We start from the raw sequence: 27,248 nt of genomic DNA, 5'->3' as shown, positions 1-27,248 counted from the left end.
CTGAACTGTTTTTATATTGTAAGGCAATTTTTTAACTGTAATTCTAATCAGTGATGTATCACATAATTTTAAATACTTCTACTTTATATTCGATAGTTTATGATCAGTAGATAAAATTTAAATGCTACTATGATAAGATAATTTTATATTTGTGGTGTTTGTATCTGCTGCACTAACATGGATACACTGATTTTAAATACTGTAAATTCAAACTTCTTTTGAATTTTTTTTAGGGTTAGAGAAAATTTAATCATACAATTTATTTTGAATCAGTTAGCATACATTGATGTTGATATCTCCACTATTACAATTTAACTTATGAAAACTATTTTAAATGTTTATTTATTACAACTGTTGCAATGCATAGACTAATAATAATATTAGTTTATTGTAGTCATATATTCTTCTATTCTCTATGCCTCGTAAAGAGATAATTTTTCATCATCTTTTTCATTGTAATATATATATCTAACTGCATGTGTAAAGTCATATAACTAAATAAGTAAGCAGAAGCTCCTTAATTAGTTTAAAAGGTTCAGATTCTTGGATTTTTGGTTACACTTTTTATTCGTACAATACATAGTGAAGCCAAGGTGGCTGACAGACAGGTATTTTTATTTTACTTTAAATACAGGTCTTTAATTTAATCTAAAAAAAACAGTTATAAATATCATTCTTTTGCTTACCTTAATTTTTTCTGGCATTTGTAAATGAGGCACTTTGAACATAATAGTGGAAGGAATTATCCCAGAATCAAGAGCAATGATTGCTTTTACAACACCAACAAGACTGGCAGCAGCCTCAGTGTGACCAACATTACCTTTTACTGAACCAACTAGAAGACTACTGGTTTCATCTTTTCCAATAACTTGAGACAGAGCTTTCAGCTCAGTCAAATCATTTTCCTATAACATTTATTATAACATGAATAAGGATGTTATATAAATCTTAACATTTCATAAATGTTATATATACACATTCTAAACATTTATTACCTAATTAAACAGTTATAAATGAAAAATTACTCAGTTTACCAAAAATGACAAGTTTGAGCAGTACTATGACAATATCATAATGGTAAAAATTGGTCAAAAAATAAAACTCTAAAGATAAATAATAATAGATAACAAATTAATTAATTTTGCCAGGAAAATGTTTTTTACAACTATATTATCCATTCCATAACTGAAAAAAATTTATACTCAATATAACAGATAATTGTCAGTTAGGCACTAGTTACAAACAAAAACAGTGAATTCACATTCATGATTAACAAGCATCACGTATTAAGCACATTAGCAAAAACAAAAATTGAAACGGTCTTCCATTGTCTTCTTTAAAAATCTCAGTCTATATGTTTACTGAGCTGAATAAATTGTAACATCATGCTGAACCTATCAAAATTTAGGTTGCATTTATTCCTACAAGTCATACTGTTGATCACAAAAAGTTTCAATTTGTTGATCATAATTTCAAAAAATCAATTCTAGCTAGAGCCATTTTATACTTCAGGTGCCTTACATGAATTGAAACCATATAATAACAAATTAGATGAATAATTTACAATGAAATTAATACTTTCTTTAAAGCAAATTTATTGTTAATCTTTTTTCTATTGGTAAACCAGTAACTTCCATCAATTTTGCAGCAAATATACTCTATACATCTGGCAGCTCTGATAATTTGTATTTATTAAATTATGTTTAAATATTATGATTTTGGTATTACTTGTGTTATGAACAGTATTTTTTTTTTTTTTTAAGTATTAGGTACATCTGTATATATATGAGTGATACAACAGTTTTTATCTGCTTTTCTCCTAACTGTATCCTTTGTGAAAACACTGTGAGTGAAGTTTCATTTGTATTTATTTATCTTATAGCTTGTACTTGTTTCATATCTACTTAAAAAGATATTTCTATTGCTTATATTTACGTACACTTCTCAAAATATAAAAATTTTCATTTTTGGTAAACCAAAATTATTAAGCCATTTTGGAAATTATAATGAAATACAAATAATATAACTGATTTTGATTTGAAATTCTAATAATCTGTTTTTAAGATCTACATTTAGTACAATCTTTTTTCATATTTTCATCTCCTTTTCATTTTGAAGTATGTAATAATTTTTGAGACTATTCTGATATATCTTATCGTAAACATAAAGTAAAACTCATTAAGCAGATTTTATTATTGGATGATGAAACTACTGAAAATGTCATGTCAGTTCGGAAAAATAGAGGTATAATTACAGCATTAAACAATTACAAATATATTAAATTCTATGCAATAAAAAAAAAAATCTAATGTTGTAATTATTTGATTGAGTAGACTTTTAAAGAAGTATGGAAATATCTGCCCATCTATAACTCATAAATGCTGTCGTCAAGAATACTGTTAACTTTTATCAAATGACAATAATTTTTTGTGTAAAATTTCTTGCTTTTACTTGTAGGAATCATCCCCTTGTCCTAACAGACTGGCCAAATTCCTAAGAGCACTGGTCTGAGAAATATGCTTGATAAGTAAACACCCACATTACTTTCCAGATTCACAACCTTCAGTAAATTCTGCGATATATTAAAAACATTACCATAAAATCACTGTTTGCAGTAATCCAAATGTTAAACATATAATGTTAATGCAACAATGAAAACACAAAAAATATAATATTTTTATTATATGGTCATTATAATATCTAGAGTATTCATTTGAGTGAATTCTTAGAGCAGAATTAATTGCAGTTGTTCAATACAGATATTTTTATTTTAAATCTGGAGATTATTTAATAATTTACTTATTTATTCTATAATTAGCAACAATGAATTCTATTAATGCAATATACTGTGGTACAACAAAGCCATACAAAATTATTTAGTGTTTGATAACAAAATACAAAAATGTTTAAAATAAATTAACCTTTACACATTATATAACGATGACTTGTAACATGCATATCAAGCATTACTTACATATATAATTTGTATATTTACTACAGCCTAGCTCTAAAATATGTCAGCAACCCATTTTTATAAGCAACACAGTAAAGTTAACAAATTTTATCTCAATAACCACTTATTGCACTTGTATAAGTTGGTTGTAAATAAAAAAACTTGATCAGTATAAGAATATTTAAAAATTTCTATTATCTGTTTAAAAACATAAATATTCTGTAGTCTTTCTAGTAGTCCAATGTTCTCCACTTAGTAATTGAGGCTTACTTATCTTCACAGTTAGTTCTCTTTCTGAGCCTGACTAAAACACATTTTGCACCAGACTTCATCTTTATTGTTATTTGGCATAAATGAGTTTATAGGGATCTATGTACATCATAATTACTTACTAAGAGTTATTTATCCTTTCAAATACTTGTAGTCTGACTAACAAAAGAAGATAACTGAATTTGAACTGTTATAACTTTATGACTAAAGTCATAAAAAAAAGTTTTTTTATGACCAAAAAAAAAAACAGCATATACCAAATTAAAATTTATTTTGTTTTACTTTATTTTATGAAAAATTTTTAAACAAGAAACACAATATTAACTGTTTGATTAATACGATTTTAAAAAACCAACAAGAAACAGAAAGGTACAAAAGTGTCTTTTCGTTGATTTAAACAATTTTTTAGCCTTATTTTGACAAAACAATAATATCAGATTTGGTAATTTCAGTGTAGTTCAACAGTAGTGGGCCTTCAAAAAATATTATAGCTCCACATCCAATACATTCAATACCACAGAATATTTATAATACGTAGTAGCTCTTATATTTCAGATTAAGTCTGTTCACAATCACCTAAGTTTCATTAATTTGGAATTATAATAATTTTTAATGGCATACTTTCTTAATAGTCTAAATTGTTAAGGTTTATCTATAAATGAACATTTGGAATATTTACATAACATTATACTTATGCATTATTATACTTTGAAAAATTTGCATAAGACTAGGAACTAGTGAGAACTACATACAATGGTCAAAAAACAAAATTAATATAAAGCTTACTTTAATTGCACATCCATCTGCTTCAACAAAATTTACACTTTTTGGATCGACTTGACATTCTAAGTAAAACTCTTTTAAAAAAGATACTATTGGTTGTTCAGGGCAATGTGTAAAAGGAGCATTTCTTAAACCAAAAGGACAAGTATTACTGTGAACTACTGTTGCATATATGCGTCTAGCATCTTGTTTACGTTGCAAAAATAATATAACAACTGCTTCGCTTTGAATGTAGCCATTAGCTAAAAAAAAAAAAAAAAATAATAGTAAAACCATATTAAATTTTAAAAATATACTTTTTTTAATAGAAATCATAAACAATTATTTTAAATAATCATGTTCCATTACGATTATTCATGACATGAAGATATTAACTAATGTATTTACTCTTATAATATAGTCTTGTTAATTATGTCAATCTTATTTTGTAGGTGTGTTTGAAACACTGTATTCTATTTATTTTATTTTTAACCAACCTTCAACACATGAGAAGGTTATCAATTTGACCAATGTATTTTTTACTTACACAGAGAAAATTCTCAACAAAACAAAAAATGTTTTTTTTTTCCGCCAATTTCTATGATTTTTCTTTATTTGGTAGTGGATGCATCTCTAATAAATTTATTTCTGATAACTGCAATAAAATAAATATATTTTAAATAAAAGATAACATATTTTTAATAAATTATATGAAGATATTTTTATTTGCTTAGCTTCATCATTACTGGACAATGTATTGTTATAATGCAATAATCTATAGCATGACTTTTTCTCTAATATTCAAAATATTATCTTCTGAAACTTTTAAAGTTGGTTGGAAAAAATTGGTGTTAATTTAAAAACCAGAAATAAAAATATTTTGAAAAATTTCTCTTTACACAATATTTTATGCGAATTTATTTGTATGTATATAAGCTTAAGATAAAGTAATACATTTTCCTGTATTCTAGTCAGCCTTAGTTCATACTAGGTAGTAATTTCTTCAATTTTTTTTATTTCCCCAGATTGATTTCTCACCTTTAGTGTTTTGTTGCAAATGGCTTAAATCAAATGAACATAATTTTTTACAGACCTAACCATATTCTAAATACAAACTTATTTCCTAAAATAATATTAAATAATTAATACAAAAACCAAACCAACTTCTTAAAATTGTACTAAAATTTTAAAAAAATAAATAGATTTTCTTCATTCTTTAAAATTCTGACATTTTAAAATGTGCAACAATTCAAGAATTAGTTAAGTTATCGGTAGATTTTTTGGACTTAAACATAAAGAATTGGAAAAGTGTTAATTTAAAAAAAAATTGAAACATAATCTTCACAAAACTCACACCATAACACTTTTCAAACAACAGGCTGAAAGCAACAACTGTTCCATGTTTTTCCAAGTTTTTATTGATAAGAAATGACAACTGATATACAGAGTATTATTGAAATACAGCACCCAAGAATTTTTGGTTCACACCTTCAGCTGCTTCTTTCTCACTGCCTCTCCCAAGTACTATATTACTCTCAAATAATATTTTTTATTGGCTTTTATAAATGAAAGTGTAATAAAATACTCTTCATTATATCAGAATGTTTAAAAAAAAGAAGTCCAGTAAATTATTTATCTGACATCTAGTGGGAATATTTTAAACATTCTAAATTGTAACAATCCATTTAAAAAGCAGTGTGAGCTGAATTCAACAAAGTAAATGTTTGCATAATGGTGACATTCAAGATTCATCAATGAAGTGGTGACTTGCCTAAATTCATAGCAGCCCAACTCATCAAAGTATGTGAATGAATTAAAGAAATTAGTAGAAAATATAATAATGGGAGAATCCAGAAAGAGGCTAACAGAAACCTTTTTAGTAAAGCTAACAGGTCCATTAAACAATTATCCTTTGTAATACTGCCTGCAGGCACATCTAAACAAATGAGTTTTGTGAGAAGAGTTACCAGGCTAGGGTAGGAATCTCATGGGAAAATGTGAGGGTGAACGATCATTCTCACGCTTCAAGTTGGGTCTGGTCCTGCAGGAAAAGAAGGTAGGAGTATAAATACTCTGGGGAAGACCAGTTGATGATCAGTCTGTGAGGAGAACCTGCAAGATAGTGCTATGATACAGTTCTGTGAGAAAGTTCTAAGCGAGGAGTTGTTATGTGAGTTTGAAGTGAGAGTATTCTGCAGGGAGGTCAGTGAAGGAGCAAATTTCTAGTGTGTACAAGTTTGAGGCGATTAAGGTGACATCACAGTTAATTCCAGTTAATGAAAACAAAAAGTGGTTCAGTGAGCTACTGTTAGACTGCAAGTGAAAAAGATAATATAGTAGATCTCATTCATAAATTGTTAGGGTAGTTTAATTTGTGATTAGCAAAGGTATTTGTCATAAAAGAACTTTATATATGTCTTATCTATTGTACTATTTTTGTTAATACAAGACTAGTTTTAAAAGTGTTAAGATTAGCAGTCATGCTAATGTCGTTTGTCAATGGGATTGAATTCTGGTTTTCAGTATTTAACTACCTGTAAATAAATCCTGATGATTACTTTAAATTCTGTTTTGTACGTAATCACTGTTTATTATTATTAATATTGTTGTTGTGATTGCTATTATCTGTTTATTATTCTTATTTTCATTGTTATTATTGATTTGTCTTATTTTATTTATGTTCTTAAACTAATAAATTGTAACTCAATATACTGATCGAGCTGCAAACATACAAAAATATTTAAAAAAATCATAAAATATTAAATGATATCTTAATAATTATTGGGGGAAAAACCCACCATTATTAAAGATAATAATAAAATTTACCATTAACATCAAATGGTTTAGCATTTTTTTCAAAAGTAAGAAATCCCATAGTAGCAGAATTCATAGCCACTTGTGAGAACATATGTAAATTTGGTACTCCAATCAATGCAGCTTCAATCTGTCCATCTCTGATTTGTTTAGCAGCTAGAGTAAGAACTTCAATACCACATTCCCATCCTGAATGAACTGTTTGACTGGGACCTGTAAAAAAGGGAAAAAAAATCAGTTTTTAAAAAGCTGATACTGTTCTTTTATTCATAAAAAAAAAATCTTTAGGGTTCTTTAGAAATCCTAGAACTGCTAATTTGTTAGCAGACTCTGAGTTGATTTCAATTTTCTCTTCTACATGAAGAGAGAAAATTTCTTGATTATTTACACATATGGTCTCAACACTTTGATGTGACAGTAATATAAATAGAATTTTTGTCATTATTTTCAAAGAAATATGGACCTTTATTGTAGAGGATGTTACTGCACACCATATGATGACTTTGGTACTGTGCAATGGTTCTTGATGCATTTCATTAAAAATGTTTATTGCCAAATACTAAACATATTCATACATCCACATAAGTGAAAAGATGATCCAACATTTATTAGCATATTGTGAATAACATTTATAAGATTCAAAAGTTGATGATAAAAAGTCAGACAGCTAATGATTAATGCCATTCTGCCTGCACTACTTGAACTCTATATGGATGAATAAGTAAATCCTTATGAAGAAACTTTTAAATACTAGTATTAGATAAACTGAATGATGATGGACAGACTATTTAGAGCATTGTAGCATTGAAACTCTTATAGCATCCACGTCTTCAATAGTACATACGTTCTTCATTTACCAGAAGGACTTGTTCAGTACCAAATCAGTTTCTTTAAAATTCTACATCCAGATTTTAATGGCATGGAGTGACAGCACCACATCATTCTGATGAGTGTTGAAATGGAATCAAAACAACTGTTGTTTAGCCATAAAACAATCACCATTTGATCACAATCACAAGTGACTCATCCTTTTAATGCTCTATCTTAACAAACTTATACAGCAAGAAGAATCTATTGTGACTAAACGTTACCATAAAGAGTAAATGTTTATAATTGTCCATTTCAGTGGCTCATCTGTATATCTGTGTTTAAATTTTTAAGCAATGAAATTTTCTATTTACTGTAAAATCTACGTTGAAGCTTTCAAAATATTTTTATATTGTCTATTATACAGATTATACATATTTATGTAAAACCATTTAACTTCTGTCAAATACTTTCAAGAACTATTTTAAATTTCCAAAATGAGTTGAATTATATTGTTACAATTTATATACAACAATGCATAGTGCCATCTATAAATATGTTTGTTCCACTAGCCAAATTGTTATATTATAATAAAATAACACCAGACTAGATATGTAATTAATTCTTTCTTTTCATTTTATAATAATATGAATTGTTAATGGTGCTGATTTCTCAAACCAATAGAAATTGTTTACAGTTCTCACCACATTTCCATGAAAACTATCTAAAGTTTAAAAATAACATCTTTATTCATAAGAACTCATTTTGGTTCCTTTATTCTTACAAACAATTTGCAGAGTTTGGAGAGATAAACCATAGATATCTGCTGCTTTTTCCACACACCAGGCAAAAAATTTCAGTGTTCTCCAATGACTCAGAATATGATTTCTCATGTCAGGCTATGTAGTTTTGTCCTTTTTAATAAATCCAATACAAATTTTATAACTATAAGTCCAATAGTTTTTTATAACTATTTTTAAAACACTATATAACTTAAGAAGAATAAAAGTTTAATAATTAACTGTGTAAAAATCTATACCAGATTCAACACATGTAAAAGTATTACACAATAATTAGAGAACGTCAACATCAATTCAATTCATTTTTTTTAGTTGTAGTAGTATTTTCATAATATAAACAGTTATTACAGATTCCTCTCATAATAAAATTACATTTCAAGATTGTAAAAAAAAAATTATTAATGATGAAATGAACCTAATTCACATGACGCGCCATGTTTAGTTATTCTATTAATTAGAATCAGTGGTTCTCAACTTTTTTTCTGTTGAGACCTTCTAATATTTGAAAATTTTGTAGCACACCTAAGTAGTCTGAACAATAATTTAAAGTTAACAATCAGTTTTATATAAGATCACTGTGTTTATTGGTATTTTTCATAGTACATACATAATACAATTTTACACAACAATTGAATTTTAATGAGAGATTTGAGGTTGGTGTTTTTTTATTATTTCATTTATGTTAGGCTGTAAAAAAGACAATGAAACTTATTTTCAATAAAGAAAAGACAATGCAAGTTCATTTTCCTTATTAACCCTTGTGTGCATAATCAACTTTACCTACGTTGTTGCATGACCGGAGTACCCAGGTGCTCACCTCTGGTTCTTTTTTCAATTTTTAAAATATTCTGGCAATTCAAATCGCTTTCTTAACGTAATTTTTTCTTAACGAATATAGTTTATTCAAATAAATAAAGATGTGAGATATGTATTTGGATTGTTTTCCAATAAATAAACCTTTGAACAGGTTTGAGAAAGTGGGGTTTTCAAGGCTGCCGCATTAAATGCGCGATCACAGCTAGTTTCAAATGATGGCAACTGCTTTGGGTTTTAAAAAGGAAAAATCAAGTCCCCTCCTCAATCTCTTAGGAAGGATCTCTCAGAAGATACGCATCAGTGATAGTCATGTTCTGTATTCAAACAGACGTGTTGTTACAGTCAGATTGTGGCTACTAGACAACCTGAAAATACAGAATCATAGCATCACTAGCTTTTGCTTCTTAAATTTTTCATACAGTGTCTTATTCCCAATATTTTTTTCAAATAATATCCATATTATAGTGCTGATTAATGCAAATATTAAATATAAAAATTTGGTGGATTTGCGATACTGAAAATGCTTACCCTTTACAAGGCATCATTTACACTGGCAAAACAGGTAACGCTCCAGAAAAAAAATCAAGGAGAAAGAGTTGTGAAAGAATTTGCAGCCACGTATCAAGACAGTGGAAGAAACATTTGTATGGATAATTTTTTTACAATATTACCTGTTGCCAAACACTTTCTCTCATGGACCTAACTATAGTTGGTATTTTGAAAAAATAAACCTTATATTCCATGAGAGATGGCTCCAAATAAATCAAGAGAAGTATATTCTACTTTGGTTTTTATGAAAAAGTAATTCTGTGCTCATACGTACCGAAAAAAATAAAACCGTAATTTTGTTATCAACAATGCATTTCGACATTGCTGTGAATGATGATCTTAAAGCCTCATATTATTATTTATTGCAATAAATAAAAAGCTGGTGTCGACACCATGGACTAAATGTTTAGTAGATATACTACATAATGTCGCACTTAGAGACGGCCACTAGTAATATTTTTCAATATAGTAGACATCAGCTCACTCGCTTCTTATCTCATTTATTACGAAAATAAAAAGGTGGTTCAAAAAAAAACAATCAACAGAGGCTATTTATGCGCCAATTGAGCAAATAACTTGCAAAGCCAATGATTGAGAGTAAATGTCAAAATTTGCATGTAATGAGACATTATAATACCAAGATTGTTATTAAGTGTGTGATCGGAAGGTCTCTAAGTCCTGAGGAAGCTACTCCAGGTCCATCAGCGATACGAGATGCATCAGGAAGGAAAAAAGTCACTGGTTCTTGCCATATCTGTTATAAACAGGTAATCAGAAAAACAAGAAACAGTTGCTCCAAATGCGATAAACCTGTCTGAGATGAGCATTCATCAAATTCTGTTAAATGTCTAGAATGTAATATATGAAGGAGTTTTTATAACAACTTTCATAAATTTCATTATTATTTATAAATAATTAATTGATTCCACATACGAGGTGTGTGAGAAATGTAATGAGATTGGTAACACTGCGAGCGAACTGGCAACCCTGTGTCTACCGGTCTGCGCTAGACCGGTTTGTTCATCCCTTCCACATACGAGTTTCAACTCCGTTCAGTCAACACATTATTTTTGACAGCGCCAGTGAAGTTGTGTGTTACGAAAATGGATCATCGGAATTTGGAGCGACGTTGTGCAATCAAGTTTTGTGTTAAACTTGGGGAATCCGCGAGTGTGACCTTTGAAAAGTTGAAACAGGCCTATGGGGAACATTGCTTATCAAGTGCACAAGTTTTCCGCTGGCACAAATCATTTTTGGAAGGCCGAGAACACGTTGAAGATCAACCTCACTCAGGGAGACCTTCAACTTCAAAATCTGACGAAAACGTTGAGCGTGTGAGGGTTCTTGTGAGATCAGACCGTCGTTTAACAATAAGGATGATGAGTGAACAGTTAAATTTAAATACTTTCACTGTACATCAAATTTTGACAGACGATTTGGATATACGAAAGGTCTGTGCGAAATTGGTGCCGAAAAACCTCACAACGGAACAGAAGGAATATCGAAGAAACGTGTGCGTTGATATTCTTGAGTTGATTGACAACGACCAAGAATTCTTCAATCGTGGTGTCACAGGTGATGAATCCTGGATGATTGAGTACGATCCTGAAACAAAGCGGCAAGGCGAAGAGTAGCACACTCCGTCATCTCCTCGACCGAAAAATTGTCGAACGAGCAAATCAAACATTAAAACCGTGCTGATTTGCTTTTTTGACAGTAGGGTTATCGTGCATAAAGAATTTGTTCCTCCATGACAAACTGTCAACTAAGTGTTTTACAAAGTTATCCTTGAAAGGTTCACGAAAAGAGTGATTCGCGTGAGACCAGACATAGCAAACAAGTGGATGCGTCATCATGACAATGCCCCGTGACACACGGCCATTTCCATCAGGGAATTTTTGGCCTCACAACGCATTCCTACTGTTCCCCAACGCCCTTGTTCACCTGATTCGAGTCCTTGTGACTTTTTCCTTTTCCGGAAATTGAAACATGTCTTTAAAGGATGTCATTTTGGAACTCTGGAGAACATTCAAAAGACTGTGACCGACCAGTTAAAAGCCCTACCAATTGAAGCCTTCCAGCGCTGCTACCCGGAGTGGGAACAACGACTCCGCTGGTGTAGGTGCCCAAGGGAACTACTTTGAAAAGGATAGTATTGTTGTTTGTAAAAAATAAAAACTTTGTTAAGTAAAAAGTCAGTCTCATTACTTTTCTCACACACCTCGTATACAAATTGAATAAATTGATAAAAAAAGCTTAATAAAGTTTAATAATTCAATCAAACTCCAGTTTTCCTATAGTGAGCACCCGGTTATGCCCACGGAGTATAAATAATTTAAAGTCAATTATTTTTGCAAAAATAATTTTTTTTTATGTTTAAACGCATTATTATTTAGAATTTTGTTAAATAACGACTATCTGAGAGCTCAAAATGAAAATTAAATTTTTGACTCAGTTACATATAAAAGTGTACCTTGGTGGGCACCCGAATACCTTATTATGCACACAAAGGTTAACAAGTTTAGATCTTTTTTTCGATTTTATGTTTGTTAAAGCTGAAAATCCAAATTTGCATGAATTCAACGTCAAAAATTGTAGTAAAATTACTAAGGCTCTGTCTGGGACTAGTGGGAAATCTTATGAAATGATATCCAAAAAGCATCAATTGACATTTAAGAATGTTTTAACTTCCAGTTTCTATCTTCCGATAAAGAAATGAATTCCTCTTCTTCAATCAATGTCAAATCAGAAACGGATGCAACGTTCATTAAGAATGAATTCCTTATCCGATCATATTTTTCCATTGCAGTGTTGGAAAATATTTTTCCACTTGTTTTCCTAATAACGTCAAATGCTCGACTACTGTTGATTCTATCTTGTCCCAGCAGTATTTTGGGATATTTTCAGATTTATCTAAATTACAATTTTCAGCTTTAATTATCCAGCTTTTTTTGGGAATCATAATAATTTATCAGCTGAATTTAGAATATTTTCATTTGTCCTTACATACTTGCATTGAGGATATTAAAAACAGTAAATATGTTTGACAAGTATACTAATTTAACACGCCGTATTTTGTTTTTAATAAATTCACAAAAAGGAAGATTTTCTTGTTCAAAAAAAGCTCCTAATTCATTTTTCACCTCAGTATGCAATAGTAAAAATTTGTGTTTAGATTCCATAGTTTTGCATAATTGTGTAAATAGTCGACTTCTTAATGGCATTGACTTAATAAAATTAACCATAGTAGTTGTTTGATCAAAAACTATTCTCAAATCATCTAGTAAAGCTTTTGTCATAAGGGCTTATCGATGTAAAAAACAATGGGTAAATAGAATATTTGGATTCTGGTGTTTTAGAATCGTTACAAATCCTTTTATCGAATCGGTCATACATGGAACACAATCTTTGAAATTCTACGAAATATCTATTTGCTCAAAATATGAATTTATTGTACAAAAAATATTTTGTCATGTGGTATAATCAGATAATTCTCGACAACACAAAAACTGATTAATTATTTCATTATCATAAACATACCGAACAAATGCCATTAATTGAGCTTTTCCAGAAATATCTATACTTTGTCAATTTGGAAAGAAAAACCCGTGCTTCAGCACGGTTTTAACAATTTTTCAAAAAACAATAAAATAATTTCCTCGGCTATATCATAACGTGTCACTTTTAAAGCAGTCAATTCACACATTTCATAAGAAACAATCTAAGTCTTTACTGAAACACTTAACTTTCAAAAAATTTGGCTTGTTTTGATAATAATTTTTGAAAGAAATTTTTATCTTTTGATATAAGATTGGATGTTTAATATAAAAGTGATGTTTTAATTTACTTGGTACCATTGCACTATTTGACAATGTTATTTCGCATATGACACAAAGAGGAATAGGTTGACTTTCACATGGACTCCTCATTATTTAAACCCAAAGTTCAAATAATCCTCCGTGTATTGACGATTACATGTATACTTTGTATTACTTCTACAAGGTTTACTTATACAGTCTGAATTTACTGGTTTTTTTTCTTTTTTTGTACTTTCTTCGACGCCGTCATTTTTTCGATTTTTTTATTACGATTTTGTTATTTTAACATTTAAAAAAAATAATAATTCAAAAGATACAAATATATAAATATGAAACCCGAAACGAGAATGAAAAATATGAGTAGATGTACGTATCTTAAATCCTATTAAATTCAAAAAGGCAAAGTTGAAAAAAAACATTGGTATTTAAAACGGAACTGGGTATATTTATAAAAACAAACAAACTAGTTTGCACATCGACAATTGGCAACTCTTTCAATATGCAACACATGTCACAGATAATGAACTCTACCATCGCCTCCTTGAAGCTCCGGCCAATCAAATTGTGTGGCTTTGTCGCCCTCTACATTTTATGGCGGCACACTAATGTGCCGCGGCACGGTGGTTGAGAATCACCTAAATTGCCTGAGAAATTGTGAAGGTAGCCTGTAATTTAAGTCATCTATTATTTATTTGAATGAATTTCAGAAGACTATGACACTTCAGTGTGTGACAAAATAATGTTCCTCCTTTTTATCACATGTTTAAAAAAAATTGTCTACTTCATGATTAGTGATTTTACCAGTTCCTTGATTTTTAAGCTCTGCTAAGCAGCAAATTTCAAAGAATTCCAGATATCTTCTTTCTGAGTACCTAATAATCTAACCCCCCCAAAAAAGATTAATAAAATCACTTTAACCATCTTATTAACACTTGTTAATTTTAACAATAATTAGAAGAATACCATTTAAATGATAAATATTTTTCTAACCTTTAAAATTAAAAAAGTAAGATATTCGATTTGGTAACATTGCTCTACTCAATCCAAGAATACCAAATCCATCATGAATCTTCTGAGTTATAAGAAAATATTCTGTTTCATTCAAAGATGTAGCAATATAAACTCCAATATTACCTCCTTTTAAACTATTAGGATTATAACCTAAATGGAACAAAAAAAACTGCTTAATAATAAACTACATATAAATTAATATATTTAAAAATAGTATAACCTTAATAAATTAGTATTTTCAGTAATAAATACATCTGTTTAAAAAAGTATCTTTGTACACAATCTTTATCAGAAAAACCTTCTTGTATCAATCATAACTGCTATGTAAAGGTTATAATCTTATAATTTTAATATAATTATGTTGTTACTGCTCAATAACAACTTGCCAGATTTTTAAAAGATTATCTTACTGAAAATTAATTAATTCATTAATTAAAATATATTTCATTGTTAATTATGACAAGTGATTAAACATTTTAAAAAACAATTTCTTTTAAAAAGAATTGAGAAAGAAATTTAAAAAGAAATAAAAATTTCTTAAATAAAATATAATTTCTTTAAAATACTTGTAATAGAATTTCTTTAATAATCATTTTCAAGATTTTTTTCAGAGTAGTTTTCATCTCCTTCATCAGTGATGTAAAATGTTGCACTTTGACAATTGTACCATTCTTAAATTAAGAAATTTCCTTTACTACTCTAAAGAAAATAATAATATTTTAAGCAATATTAGTAATCTTAAAGGGAAGGGAATTGCTACAAGGGTATTTAAGGGATGTTCCCCATTAGTATTCTTTACTTTTCTGGTTGAATGCTACATTTCATTTAAATTTAGTTTGTTCATTTTAAAAACAGTGAATTTCATCAACTCTTCTTAAAACAATGTTTAAGAATTAGTTTGACAGAAAAAAAATTCAAGACAACTGATCTATAAGCCAATATACTAACCACTACACTAATTTGCCAGCCAATAACAATAAGCTACCATATTTATAAAAAAATAATAAAAAATTAACAACATAAATCAGGTGATTTTTGTATTTTGATTACACAAACTTGATATAGGAAATGTTCTATTAAACAACACAGTTCAGAAACAAGGTTATGCCTGAGACAAAGGCACAGTCATCCCATTAGAAAACTCCAAGTTCTCCATGGCAAAAGAAAGCTAGGCAATCATGAAGCAATGTGAAGCTCATGCTGACACTGTTTTTTGATCATTAAGGCATGATTCATCATGTATGTTCATCAAAACAAACTGTCAATAAAGAGTACTACATAACTGTTCTTCATTGGCTAAGATATGCTGTTTGACGCAAGTGACCACAGATTTGTGAAAATGCCAACTGGAAAAGCGACCATTACAACACTTCAGACCATGCATTACAAGTCATCTACAGATACTTGATAAAAGATGGAATCCCTAGGCATAGCTCCCTGCAATTTTTGGTTATTTGTTAAGCTTAAAATTTCACTTAAAGTTGAGAGATTTGAGGATAGCAGAGATCAAAAGAAATGGACATTTATGGACTTATGGTCTTCACTAAAAATTACTTTCAAACATTTTTCTAATAATGGAAACATCACTAGGTTAAATGTGTTACATCAGAAGGGGCTTACTTTGAAGGGGACAAGTCATTGAACTAAATAGGTTAAGGATTTTTGTATCAGTTGAAAGAAGAATAACCCTCAAACATCTGTGTCTTACTTAAAGCGTTTTCTTTGAAAGCTTCTTTAAGATTTAAAACAATTTCAGCACAGTTTTCCTAAAAGAAAACAAAATTTTACACACAATCCTTGTTCTTTAGTATTAACTATCTTAAGGATTGCCAGTGCTGCTGGAAGACATTTTTGAATAAAGCAAGAACAGTAATAATCTTCCTGCAGCAATGAATTTGCCTGAGAATTATGTTGGCTAGTGACAGTGATAGGCATATCGCCCAACTACATCAAGTATGCACCAAATTCAACTTCCTATTGTTTTTGGGTCTTCCTAATATATTAATTATAACATTGTACAGAGTGCGGCAGCATAATTTGCTGATTTGAAGGGTCAATAAAAACAAAGATGTTATGAGTATCGTAATTATTTTTTCACCATATGCTACTACACTGGAAATTAACTTTTACATTGTTTTGAAAATTTTATCCATCAAGTAGGGCCCCCCACCGGCGATACACTGATTTACCATAATTTGGAAGCGTCGGTCGACTCTTTCCAGCATAGCAAGGTGTATGTTGGCTGTTGCTTGGTAATATTCTCCTTCAGTTCAGCAAGGGTCCTTGGACGATCAGTGTACACGAGGGATTTTAGATACCCCCATAAAAAATAGTCACAAGGGGCTAAATCGGGTGAGCACGCGGGCCACTGAAGATCATTCCTCAAAGAGATTAGACGCCCATGGAAGTTTTCCCGCAAAACACGCTTTGTAGTTCTCACCGTCTGGGTCGTGGCTTCACATCCTTCTGAAACAATACATCCCCAACATTCATTTCGTCAAGCCCTGCCAAAAAAAAAAAAAAGGCAGCCCCATGCTTGCGTGCCGAGCACCGAGGAGATCGCAAAAAAAGACTGCCTTACCAACTTGATGTTTTGGGGATGATCTTACGGATCGTTCCCCTGATCTTCTCTTTTCAACACTTGCCAGTTCTCCTGAATGTATTTGCCCACGTAACAATCGATTGCCGATCAGGATCATGAGCTCGGGTGGCAATCATGAAGTGTGCGTGGAATGCTCGCTTCGTGACGACGATCGAACGACCATTAGAAAAGTAAGCCTGTACGGCAAACGCGCGCTGTTCCTTCGTCCACCACATTTTCAGTACCCAAGTAGAAGGGAGAAAAAACTTCCCAACCCACCCATTCGAATGAGACCATCCGTACCCTCTAACGGCCAAACCTCGCTTCCTGGGGTCTAATTCAAATCAACAAATTATCCTGCTGCACTCTGTACCATTAATCAATAAGAAATACAATTACTGAGTTACCCTTAGAGAGTGGTCAGTTATCCGTCACCCTTATAAGTTTTTTCTATGACATATGTGATTAGTATGAACATTTTTTTATTATTTCTTTTTCCTTAATTAAAAGCCGAGGATTAAGATGTTTAAATGGATAGACTATTGGATGATATGTGAATAGCCGTAAATTTTTTTTAATATCTGACTAGTCATTATAAAGACATAAAACAGGCATTCATTGTTTACAGTTTTGTGATCGTGGTGTAATGGTTCCTAACGGATTTTGACCGTATTGTTTTTGAGCTTAGTTGTCAGAAGAAAAACGTATCTGTTAATTAAATAGTTATACTAAAGAATAAATTTGATTTTACGTCCTCAAGATCATCGTTTGGAGATGATGTTGTAAGATACGTGCAGCCGAAGTGTGATGGCAAAATATGTACAGTCAAATGTAAAATATGCCCGGAACATAAAGCTCATGCTAAATTGTATAGTTTGTTAAATAAACATGTATACAGTTAAATAAACTATTTGTTTGGAGTTTTAATGGTAGTACTTTCACACTGAGGCACTACACAGTACTTGTAAAACTTTTAATTCATTTACACTTAGTAATTTTCGAGACATCTGAAACACTCCACTAAACATCTGATTGTTTTGTAAGGTGTGACTTCATACGAGAGGCCAGGACAGTTTGGAGCAAAAATTTTAATTGGTTTATAAAAATGCAAAATGCATCGTGTAAATGATCGTTTATGTGTTATAACGTCTATATTTTAATAAAATAGGCTGTGAGACATAATATAAACCGGTTTCTCAAAAAGTCAACTACCCTATTGGTAGCTTACTAAATCTAAAAAAAAAAAACAAATGAATACAACAAATAAAAATAACACCAATAAAGTAGCATTTGAAAACAATACAAACAGTAAAACAATGCTTATACAAAAAATAAATGTTTCATGTAATTTGTAATAAGTACAGCAAACAAAAATAGAATGTTGGTCGAAGTCATTGTACAATTCAAATAAAATTAGAACCGAATGTAATCATTAAATCACTCCTGTTAAGCTGTCATCTACTTAGAAAAGCTCTACTTATACTAAAAATTTATTTAAATGTTTTCGAATTTACTCTTATGAAATCTATTTTGTACATAAGTATTTCAAACCCACATAATATAGACCATCTTCAAATATTTGAAATCTATGAGTACAGTATAGAAACACTGTAAATAATATAGATGTGATATACAAATAACATCTTTGATTATACTGTGTGCATTGAGATCATTATTATATAATTCCACAGTTTCCTTAACAAACATGATTAATTTAAAAATGTATAAGGAGGGAAAAGCAATCTTTTTAAATGTTTAAAGACACCTTTAAAAATGTTTCACCCTTAAAAAAAAGTTAATAATTTTGCTCAAACAAAAGTTAATTAATATCCAAAAAGCATTATCCAAGGATCGAATTCACAAAACTGAAATTTCAAATAAGCAGGTTTTAACATAAATAAAAGAAACCAATGTGAAGTTCTTACTAGCAGCACTAGGTCGGTCGGTCATTTATTAAAGGATACAGAATTAATTTATAAACAGAAAGAAACATAAGAAATTAAAACTGTAATGGAAGATGAAATAAAAATACACAAAGCAAATAACTTGAAAATGTTTATGTAATAAATGAAATGAGATTAGAAGATTACAAAAAAGTAAAAACAGATATGTGAGAGATATATCAAACCAGTAAAATATTTCTTAAGTAAAGACTAAAAACCTGCAAATAGTGACAAATATGTGTATATCAGCATGGTAGGGCTGAGTGTTTCTTGGGCAATGAAAATTTTTCAAAGTTTATTTAGGATCAGGGGATTCCTACACACAGCTATTTGAAACAAGCTGTAATGTATTCTAATGTACAGATGAGATAAAATAAATTTGTTAGTTTCATGTAGATAACTTTATTAAGCAGTTCAAAATGTTTTGCTGCCATTCAAGGTCATTGCCAGTGTAGTTGAACAATTTTATTAAAATAGTCTTTATCAGCTCTATAGTAATGTTTTATCATTCGCTCACTAACCATGAGAAAATTCATTTGAAGTTTCAGAATTGTTAAATGTAACACTTATATGACATCACCAAATAGTATTAAACCATTTCGAGAAAGCTGGCTACAAAAAGAAGCCAGATGTTTTGGTGCCACATGATCTGATTCAGAAAAATTTACTCGATCAAATCTCTATCTACGAATATCTACTGAAATGTAATATTATCAAGCATTTCTAAAGTGGGTTGATCATGAATGATGAAAAGTGGATAACCTATGACAACAAAGAGGTAAAAAGATTGTCGTTAAAGTGAGGAATAGCTTCACAGTCTGTGGTACACTGATGCCCAGGAAAGTTATGCTGTGTATTTGGAAGAGCATTGTGCATCAAGCTGCTGCCATCAGGCAGACAATTAGCACAATTGCACCTAGCAATTCAAAAAAGAAATGGCCTGAACTGGTCAACAGAAAGGGTGTTGTATACACATTGACAATGCCAGATTGCATACATCTTTAATGACCTGTCAGATATTGAGAAAAGTAGACTGGGAGGTTTTAATGGATCTTCCTTATAACCTGGACCTGGCACCATTAGACTTTTATTTGTTTCAGTTTTTGCAGAACTCCCTGAATGGTGTTAAGTTAGTTTCAATACATATATATATATATATATATATATATATATATATATCTGCAGAAGGTGTAATTGAGTAATTTTCATATTTGCATACTGGAAGTACTGGACATTGTGAGAGTAAATACAAATGTTCATATTGAAAGTGGACTCAAACTTTTAGCCCTAAAGAGTTCATTATTTATGCCAAAATAATGTGAAGTTTCTTACTTTTCACAATTTGGTATTAGGATGATGGGATATTTATAAGTGTTTCCACAAATAAAATTGCAAGAACAAACAATATTACTGAATTGAAATTGTATAATTTAAGTTATCATATCATAAAAATTGATAACAACTGAGGTAGCATGAAATGGTAAAATATTTTACTGATGAATGTATACAAGCATTTATTGATAGCAAGAGACATCAAGAGTTTGTATTTAAATTAAGATGGTGTTTACAGTGTCAAACTGTTATCATGGCTACACCTGTTTTTCTTTCCAAAAGGATCACCAATATAAAAAAGTTGTTAAAGGTTAGTTTTTGAGCTTATGGAGGTTGTTAAGAAGGTGTTGAATATTTAAATTTTGTAATTAGTTTTATTTATAATATTGTAAATGAATCCTACATGCATTTATCAGTACTTATTTTACCAGCAGTTTCTTTCAAAAAGCAGAAATAAACTTTTTTTATGAAATAATAATACCTGAGTCAATGATGGCTTCAAATGATCTTTCTAGAATATGACGATTTTGTGGATCCATAAAATTTGACAGCCTATGATGAATACCAAAGAATGCAGAGTCAAATTTTTCCACGTCACGAGCTTTTCCTAATGCAGGAGGTGTTCCATTTACTCCTTAAATGATAAGATTGCATCAAGATCAGTTAAAAAATTATGCTTTTTAACGTTGATGAATGTTAATATATTTAACATTACTGAAGGAAAAACTGCATTGCAATTCTAAAAAGATCTTCAGGAAAGATATTTCTAAGTATTTGCATAGTATGTCGTTAAATTCAATTATTTAGTTTTACTTTAGCTTATTTATTAAAAAATTTTGATTACAAAATATTGCATATTTTCATTTACTTGTTAGAGTATAAATTAATATTTTTGTTACTTAAAATTTTTTTTTCATGAATAGTAATACATATTTTTATATTTACTATTTTTGGGGTAAAATTACTATAAACTTAATGAATTATGCTAAAACTAAAATTAATTATTTTCAACTGCAACAGATTAAATTGAATTAAAATTAAATTTATGGTAAGCCACAACTTTTACAACTATAAAGGACAACAATATAAAACTAAGAATGATTGAACAATGCAACGAGCAATTAATTTTTATTGCTATTTGCATTTTTATCTCTTTTTCACTTGTGGCCAAATGACTTTCTCCATTTAAAAGATTGTTATGAATTACAGAACAACAAATAAGATTAAATAAAGTGCAAAACTAAAGTTACGAGATCAAATTACTGTCATTAATATCATAATATATGAACCACAATATTTAATTTTTATATAATAATTATGCTATTTTTAGTAAGCTGATTATTTTTTTTTCCTTTAGCTGGAATGGGCTAAAAGCTTGTATATTAAACATAGAAATCTAACCATCCGTTTAATAGTTATTGATTATTATTGACACATATTTAAAATGTGATAGAAAATTGTCCTGGATCCGAATCAAGTGTATTTCATTTTATCATTGTGTGTATCTAATTCAAATGTTTGAAAAAATTCAAACTCCTTTTGAATTCTGTTAAACATTAAATCCACCTTTTTACTTGTAATTCTGTTAGATCCACCTTTTGACTTATAATTAAACTATTTCATTTTGAATAATGTGGCCACAGTCCCTCCAATGACTGAACAATGATCCTCCTCCAATGTCTGACTGAACAATTTATAATTCAGTTGGATACTTTCATATCCCTAAAAGTTATTTTGGCAATGGTGAGGGCTCACCTTCTTAGATGGCTCCTTACTATCTGATGTTAAGCAATTTGTTGTAGCAAATAATTCAGCTGATCACTCTTAATTAGTTAGTAGTTAGTCTTAGTTGACTCAAATTGTTTTTCAGTTATGTGCAACTCCTATCCTGGGTAAGAACAAAAGAAATTTCTTCCCTTATCCCTGATTCCATCTTTTCTGAGATAGAATGTTCCTTAGTTTTCAGAGATGCATACTGATGATGTAAGGAAATGAGAATTATTAATAGTTGGTCTTCCTGTGACCTGGTGGGGCTAACTAAGCCCATACCTATGGAATATTCAACCTCAAAGAAGAAGGGATCAGAGGTAAGGTTAATGAATTTCTCACTACTCTCTATAGGGTTGATCTATTCTCAGAGAGAAGCAAACAATACTAACAAGTTCACTTAAAAGGGATACTTCAAAGCTAATTCACACAATGGACAACTAATTCCTCTTGCAATTTCTCAAGAGATTTTTACCCAGGATATAAGTTGCACATAACTGATCAACAATTTTACAATGATAAGATAAATCATGTGCTGCAATAAACTACCTAACTTCAGATACAAAGGAGCCATCTAACAATGTGTTATTTACTTAATGGCTGTTTAAAAAATCCAATTCTGGGACTTCAGTATTTCACAGGTAAAGCCAGGTGTTCAAATCATTTATAATGCTTGCATATGAATACAAAAGTAACAAAATAAAACCTCATCTGTTATTAATATTTTGTTTCCAGACAACATGATCAATTAAGAATCAAAGGTACTTTTCAATGGAAAAGTATATTTTATGAAAAATTAATTTTCATAATAATTTTTTATCGTACTTCAATAACTCAACAGTGTTCACTATTCAGTTTTTCTTGTTTGTTCATTTAATGATTTATCTGAAATACTTTAATATTATTATTCCAAAATTTTATGAATTTATATATTTGTTTACAATGAATCTAGTTTATATCAATATAATAAAGATATCTGTTTCCAATTGTTATATCAAAAATTGTTGATAGTTATGGTTCAGAAAACTGTAACTATCAATTCAATCTGATTTTATCAATCCCTATGTACATTACTATACAACTTGTAGTTACTTGCATGAATTTGACTTCTTAAATTTTCTAATTTTAGTCATTAAACTATGTGATTTAACAGTGACGCAAGAAAGAGCCATCACATTTTTTTCAAGACTGGAATTTTTCCTGGCTTATAAATATGCATTAACTGGCATGATATGACGCTGTTCTTTGGAGACAGAATTCAGAACCCTTGCAATAGTAGAACTTGCCACATGAAAATGATCATATGTGATCATCTTTCTTCACAACTGTTAGATACATTCATGGAAGGATAGCAAAGATAAGCTCCGTTTCTTGGTGAGAACAACTATGTATGTTCTACAGAACTAATTAGTTCTGTAGTTCTATAGTTCTACAGCCGTCTATATACTGGAATAGCTACATATAAGAAGGATGAATTGTAATGTTTGACCAATTTTCATCAATTAAAACAGGCGGTGAATAGCTGATGATAGTAAAAGTAGACGAGAGAATGTTTACTAGGCACAAAAATAACACAGGATGCTAGTCCCACAATGGATATTCAGATGGCTGTGTTGTGAACCAAAGTAGTAATTTCTTCTGTTAATCTTTGATAGGTCCCTTACTATATTTATAGATGCTATTAAAAATAACATCGAGGAGGAATTATTTACAGTGGACTCATGGCATTTGCATTGCACCATGTCTCTAGAAACTGCTGGTTTCCAAAACTTCAAAGTTAATTGTAAATGTAGCTTAGCTTTGTGAATTTAGACAGTAATGCACATACACAAACTACTGAAAGATTGTGGAGGAGCCTGAAATGGCGAAACAAAAAACACTACTGTTCAGTGAGGCACCACTTATCATATCTGAGTTCCAGCAGGATCAGAACATGACTGGCAACATCTTCATTGAGATTCTACACTCAATAAAAAACTTTTAGTTGCTGCAAATGCAAGATTAACATAAGTAAACATCGCCAATCATTTACATTAAAATTACTAAATACAGAAGTCAGTGAATCTTTACATGGTAGAATTAGAGTAGTGCCGTTAATGAAAAAGAAATTATCAATATTTCAGTCAATAAATGTTGCCAGTATAAATATAATTAAAAAATTGTTAATTTTTTATTACCTTGTTGCCAACGTCTGTCATCAACAGTAACTAAATTGCATTTGTTCATTAATTTTTCCTTAAGTTCATCTATTTGGTCTGCTTCAGGAAATTTTCCACCCACTCCTGATATAACCACTTCATATTCTTCACCCATTCTAAATTTTTAAATTATCAAAACATTAATACAAAATTATTTAAAAAATTTGTAATTTTTGTATATATTGTACACTTAAATTACATTTTACAAATTCTTACATAAACATTGTATCCCACCAGCTGGCTGGCCAGTTAGTGTAGTGGTCTTCACTGCATCATGCTGTGTTCTCTATCATCAGGTCTGGGTTTGATTCCCAGTAAGGGTATTACACTTTTTCATAGTTCTGTTATCATTATCATAAAAAAATTCTTTTTGTAACTTTGTGAAGCTTTGTTGAGTGAATTAATAAATGAACAAAAATTAAAATAAAAACATGTAAACTTAAAAATAGATAAAATTCTGAATTTTAAGTTAGAAATTAGAGAAACAGTTGAGTGGAACTAATTCCAGAAGTCATTACACAACTTCTTAGTGGTAGAATGACAGTATTACCTTTCATATAAAAGGCTGGGTTCAAATTCCAGTCAAGCTTGGTGTTGTACCATACAGATTTCATTATTCAGCTTTAAAATAAAAATGAAAAAACTTTAATTGGAGATTAGTCTGTGCTTACTATGAGTTAATAAGTAAATACTAAGAATAGGCATTAGTAAATATCAAGACTTAATAAATAAATTCCAATACTAATATCTACTCAACCAAAAAAATGGTACATCCGGTATTTAAATCCAGTATAAAAATTTGGAAACTAATGAAACAGGAACTAAATGTGATTTTCGTTATTGATTATCATGGAATTTGTTAGAACTTCGTGGGCAAGAGGCGAGGAAGTCAACGAACTACGTTTACAGTTCTAAACATGACCTATCCTAACAGTGAAATGAAAATGGGAAAAAATAAGTGTGAAAACACTATATTTCAGTTCACTTAGATTAGTAATAAAGAATACTTTCAAAAAATACCTCGAATTTTGTTAGACAACATTATTTTCTTCCATTTGATGAACCGCGGGACTCGAATGTCATTTTATTCATTTTTTAATGTACCTTTACTAATTGTGCCACTAGATAGCAGTACTTGATTATACTAGGCATCGTACAAAAACATGATAATGTACTTGAAATAATAAAATTTAAAAGAAAATATACTACATCTTGTTTTAATAGTAAATGCTGTTATGTAAATGAAAGTACTAAAGATGAAACAATGTTTTTAATTCCCATCAATTCTTTAAAAAATATAAAGAAGTATTAGTTTACAAGAGATTATACTAGATTTATTAAAAATGAATAAATAAAACAGAAATAAATTTGATTGGTAAAATCGAATTTAACTATAAAAATCGAGGGTTACACTTACAAAGTAATAAGTGTAATATTACATCACGGATTTTCGATTCGTAAAGGTACTAGTTTCATACTAGTTTCATTAAAAAAGGAAAAATATTGTATGATGTGAACGTTATGACTATCAACAAAAAAAAATTGGCTGTGAAATTCAATTTGTTTTTACTAAGGCAATAATTTTTAATAATAAATCCATAAGATAACAATCAGTAAAACGATACTGATATCAAAAAAGGTAAGATACTACATTTTTATTATAAAAATGTTATTAATTTAGAATTTTCTTTAAAAAATACATGTTAAATATATGTAATAGACTGTAGGTATACAATAATACATAATAAACAACGTTTAAGCGTTCCATATAATAAGCAAAAAAAAGAAACATTTATTACAAAACTCTTACCGGCCCGATTTCATTTATTGTAATACATATCACATTTACAGAAATAATACAATTCTTATGATTTTCGTTGTTTAATAAATGACATCGGAGTAGTATAAAACCCTTACATTCAATCGCCATTTTGATTGTTGGTTCTTTATTTTATTTTTTTTTGGCTGTTGAACGATTTCAGTGACGAATGTGTGTTTGCGGTTGAATTTACACGGTGAAAAAGTGGATTCACTGAAAATTTCATAGTAAAACATGCGTTTGAGGTCCTCCTAAAAAAAATACATTAAATAACCAACAATGAAAATGGCGGTTAAATGGAAGGGTCTCTGTTTATGGGTTTATTCAGTACATTAAATAAAACTTCAAAATATATTTTAAATCAAATAAAAATACATTAAAGAACGGCTGCTTTCAATCATAAATGTGTGTTCACGTTAAATTTACATCTTGAAATAGTTGATTTACTGAAAAATTCATAGTAAAACATTTGTTGAATGAAATAACAGCTGGCTAAGTTTCGAGTCGCTTTACTACTGCACGGTGTTGACTGGCGTCTTAAACCGTTCGACCATACCGGTTTAGTGACATACCCAATGAAAGTTATTTTACATGAAAGTTGCACTTTATCTTTAATGTGTAAATATATAAACAGTGAATATTAACAGTAATACCGTATGATTATTACAACTGTTCAATCTGTTATATTAGATGCGTTTGTTTTAACTTACAAGAAAAAAGTATATGCATCCCCATATACTTTTTTCCAAGTACGCATAGAAAGAGTGTCCCGAACGGCCGAGTCATGGATAGTAAGACAAAAATTTATGCATGGCTTGAAAGTCCCAAGGGATCGCAGAACGGACAGAGTTCCCGCATCAAGAGACGAAATAAAAAAATCCACACGCTTTGTGAATTACTTTAGAGAGCTGCACCCACCGTAGAGGCGCAATAAATGCCAACCTAGGGCGATAGCATGTAGTTTAGAGTATATATCTACATCTATATAGATATAGATATATATATCTT

General features: G+C 29.9%; 1 protein-coding gene across 1 annotated transcript in view; it reads right to left on the bottom strand.

Moving 5' to 3' along the window:
* LOC142317914 (fatty acid synthase-like) overlaps positions 1-27,248 on the bottom strand; it is a 75,487-nt gene that overhangs the window by 38,865 nt on the left and 9,374 nt on the right. Inside the window, exons 2-7 of the mRNA XM_075354453.1 lie at positions 24,401-24,537; positions 20,938-21,090; positions 14,643-14,750; positions 6,812-7,012; positions 4,010-4,248; positions 687-905 (exon numbers count right to left, since the gene is read on the bottom strand). Coding sequence (XP_075210568.1) covers positions 687-905; positions 4,010-4,248; positions 6,812-7,012; positions 14,643-14,750; positions 20,938-21,090; positions 24,401-24,536 — 1,056 coding nt within the window. The 5' untranslated portion in view covers position 24,537. The remainder of the gene's footprint in view (positions 1-686; positions 906-4,009; positions 4,249-6,811; positions 7,013-14,642; positions 14,751-20,937; positions 21,091-24,400; positions 24,538-27,248) is intronic.

This window comes from Lycorma delicatula, chromosome 1, assembly GCF_047948215.1.
Source record: "Lycorma delicatula isolate Av1 chromosome 1, ASM4794821v1, whole genome shotgun sequence".
Classification (NCBI taxonomy): domain Eukaryota; kingdom Metazoa; phylum Arthropoda; class Insecta; order Hemiptera; family Fulgoridae; genus Lycorma; species Lycorma delicatula.
This window is presented reverse-complemented; position numbering and strand designations above follow the sequence as displayed.